Here is a 2518-nt window from a genome sequence, read left to right as displayed (position 1 = left end):
AAATGGGACATGGGGAAGAAAAAATGGGGTTTCTGGGGGGAAATTGGGGTGTGGGGAAGAAAAATGGGCATGGGGGGGGAAATGGAGCATGGGGAGAATGTATCGAGGCGTGGGAAAAAACACCGGGGCGTGGGAAAAAAACACTGGGGCGTGGGAAAAAACACCGGGGCGTGGGAAAAAATGCTGGGGCATGGGAAAAAATGCTGGGGCATGGGAAAAAAACCCCGGGCGGCACTGGGGGCCCGCGGGAAGACCCATGCCGTGCCGTGCCACGCCGCGCCGTGCCGCCCGCAGCTGGAGGAGCTCCTAAACCGCTCGTCACCCTTCTCGCTGTGGCCGGACGGCGAGCGGCTGGAGGCGCTGCTGGAGCGCGCCCAGCGCCAGGAGCGGCGCTTCGAGGACCTCGAGGAGCACTTCGAGCTGCTGGAGCACGGCGTCGCCGACGTCTTCGAGGAGAGCGCCCGGGCRCCCGTCGCCCTGCCCTTGGGCGCCTGGCGCCGGCCCGGCCTCAGGCGCCCGGGCACCCGCCGCCGCCGCCACCTGCACCCCTTCTTCCCGCACCCCGCTTCCGGCTTCCACCGCTTCTTCCAGCCCTTCCTGGAGCTGACGCAGCGCATGGTGGAGGACGCGCAGCGCGCCGCGGACTGGGAGCCCTGGCAGCGCCCGCTCGCAGGTAGGACGGCGCCCGGCTCCGGGCCACCTCGTCGGCCTGAGCTCAGCCCTGCTGCGGCAGCCGGGAACCCCCCCGAGGAGCAGGAGGAGCAGGAGGAGGAGGAGGAGGAGGAAGGGGGAGGGTGGCATTTCGAAATCCCCATTGGCACAAAACCCTTCAGCTGGAAAAAACAGCCCCGGTTCGGGGCCAGGAAATGCATTTCGGTGAAGTCAGAATTGCAGCAGGGAGGGAGCGAGGTGGGAGGAAAAAAAAAGGCGAAAAGGCAAAGGCTGTTTGTACGCGCGCGGCGGGTGACGCTGCGGCCGCCCCGGCCTCGCCGCAGAGTCCCGTAACGCCAGCGACGACCGCGTCGTGTGCCGGGAGATGCGGCGCAACTCCGCCGGCTGCCTGAAGATGCGGGACGAGTGCGAGAAGTGCCGGGAGCTCCTGTCCGTGGGTGAGCGCGGCGCCGCGGCGGGGGGACGGGACGCGGCGTGATGCCGCGGTGCAAAACGCAGAGCCGGGGATGGGGACGGCGCCGCCGGGTCGCCGACGCGCTGCCGGCCGCCCGCAGATTGCTCGGAGACGGACGCGGAGCAGAGCCTGGCACGGGAGCAGCTCGAGGACGCCCTGCGCCTGGCCGAGAGCTTCAGCCGCCACTACGACGACCTGCTGCGCGACTTCCAGGCCGAGATGCTCAACACCACCAGCCTCCTGAAGCAGCTCAACAGGCAGTTCGGCTGGGTCGCGCGCCTGGCCAACCTCACRCAGGACGATAGCGGCTTCCTCCAGGTCACCACGGTGGGTCCCGCCGCGCCAGGCCCCGTGCAAAGCTCAGCGTGAGGCTCTGCACGTGCACAGGGTTTTGCACGGGGCTTTGCACAAGGCTCATCACAAGGCTCTGCACGGGGCTCTGCACAGTCCTTTGCACAAAGCTTTGCAAAAGACTGCACGAGGTTCTGCAGAGGGTCTCTGCACGGGGCTCTGCACAGAGGCTCCACACGAGGATGTGCACAGGGTCCTGGGGCTCTGCAGAGGGTCTCTGCATGGGGCTCTGCATGAGGCTCTGCACGAGGATGTGCACAGGGGTCCTGGGGCTCTGCAGAGGGTCTTTGCACGAGGCTCTGCATGAGGATGTGCACAGGGGTCCTGGGGCTCTGCAGAGGGTCTCTGCACGGGGCTCTGCACAGAGGCTCCGCACGAGGATGTGCACAGGGTCCCGGGGCTCTGCAGAGGGTCTCTGCACGGGGCTCTGCACGAGGATGTGCACAGGGGTCCTGGGGCTCTGCAGAGGGTCTCTGCACGGGGCTCTGCACGAGGCTCTGCACGAGGATGTGCACAGGGGTCCCGGGGCTCTGCAGAGGGTCTTTGCAAGGGGCTCTGCACGAGGCTGTGCACAGGGGTCCTGGGGCTCTGCAGAGGGTCTCTGCACGAGGCTCTGCATGAGGCTGTGCACAGGGGTCCCGGGGCTCTGCAGAGGGTCTTTGCACGGGGCTCTGCACGAGGATATGTGCAGGGGTCCTGGGGCTCTGCAGAGGGTCTTTGCATGGGGCTCTGCACGAGGATGTGCGCAAGGATGTGCACAGGGGTCCCGGGGCTCTGCAGAGGGTCTCTGCACGGGGCTCTGCACGAGGCTGTGCACAGGGGTCCTGGGGCTCTGCAGAGGGTCTCTGCACGGGGCTCTGCACGAGGATGTGCACAGGGGTCCCAGGGCTCTGCAGAGGGTCTTTGCACGGGGCTCTGCACGAGGCTGTGCACAGGGGTCCTGGGGCTCTGCAGAGGGTCTTTGCACGGGGCTCTGCACGAGGCTGTGCACAGGGGTCCCGGGGCTCTGCAGAGGGTCTCTGCACGGGGCTCTGCACGAGG

At 67.3% G+C, this 2518-nt stretch overlaps 1 protein-coding gene across 1 annotated transcript in view; it reads left to right on the top strand.

Annotated features, from left to right (window-relative positions):
- Positions 1-195: 195 nt before the first annotated feature.
- Positions 196-2518, top strand: part of CLU (clusterin) — a 3824-nt gene continuing 1501 nt past the window's right edge. Inside the window, exons 1-3 of the mRNA XM_085305612.1 lie at positions 196-673; positions 996-1109; positions 1227-1453. Coding sequence (XP_085161738.1) covers positions 211-673; positions 996-1109; positions 1227-1453 — 804 coding nt within the window. The 5' untranslated portion in view covers positions 196-210. The remainder of the gene's footprint in view (positions 674-995; positions 1110-1226; positions 1454-2518) is intronic.

Source organism: Rhea americana, unplaced genomic scaffold (genome assembly GCF_003343005.1).
Source record: "Rhea americana isolate MKP2758 unplaced genomic scaffold, rheAme1 scaffold_225, whole genome shotgun sequence".
Taxonomy (NCBI): domain Eukaryota; kingdom Metazoa; phylum Chordata; class Aves; order Rheiformes; family Rheidae; genus Rhea; species Rhea americana.
This window is presented reverse-complemented; position numbering and strand designations above follow the sequence as displayed.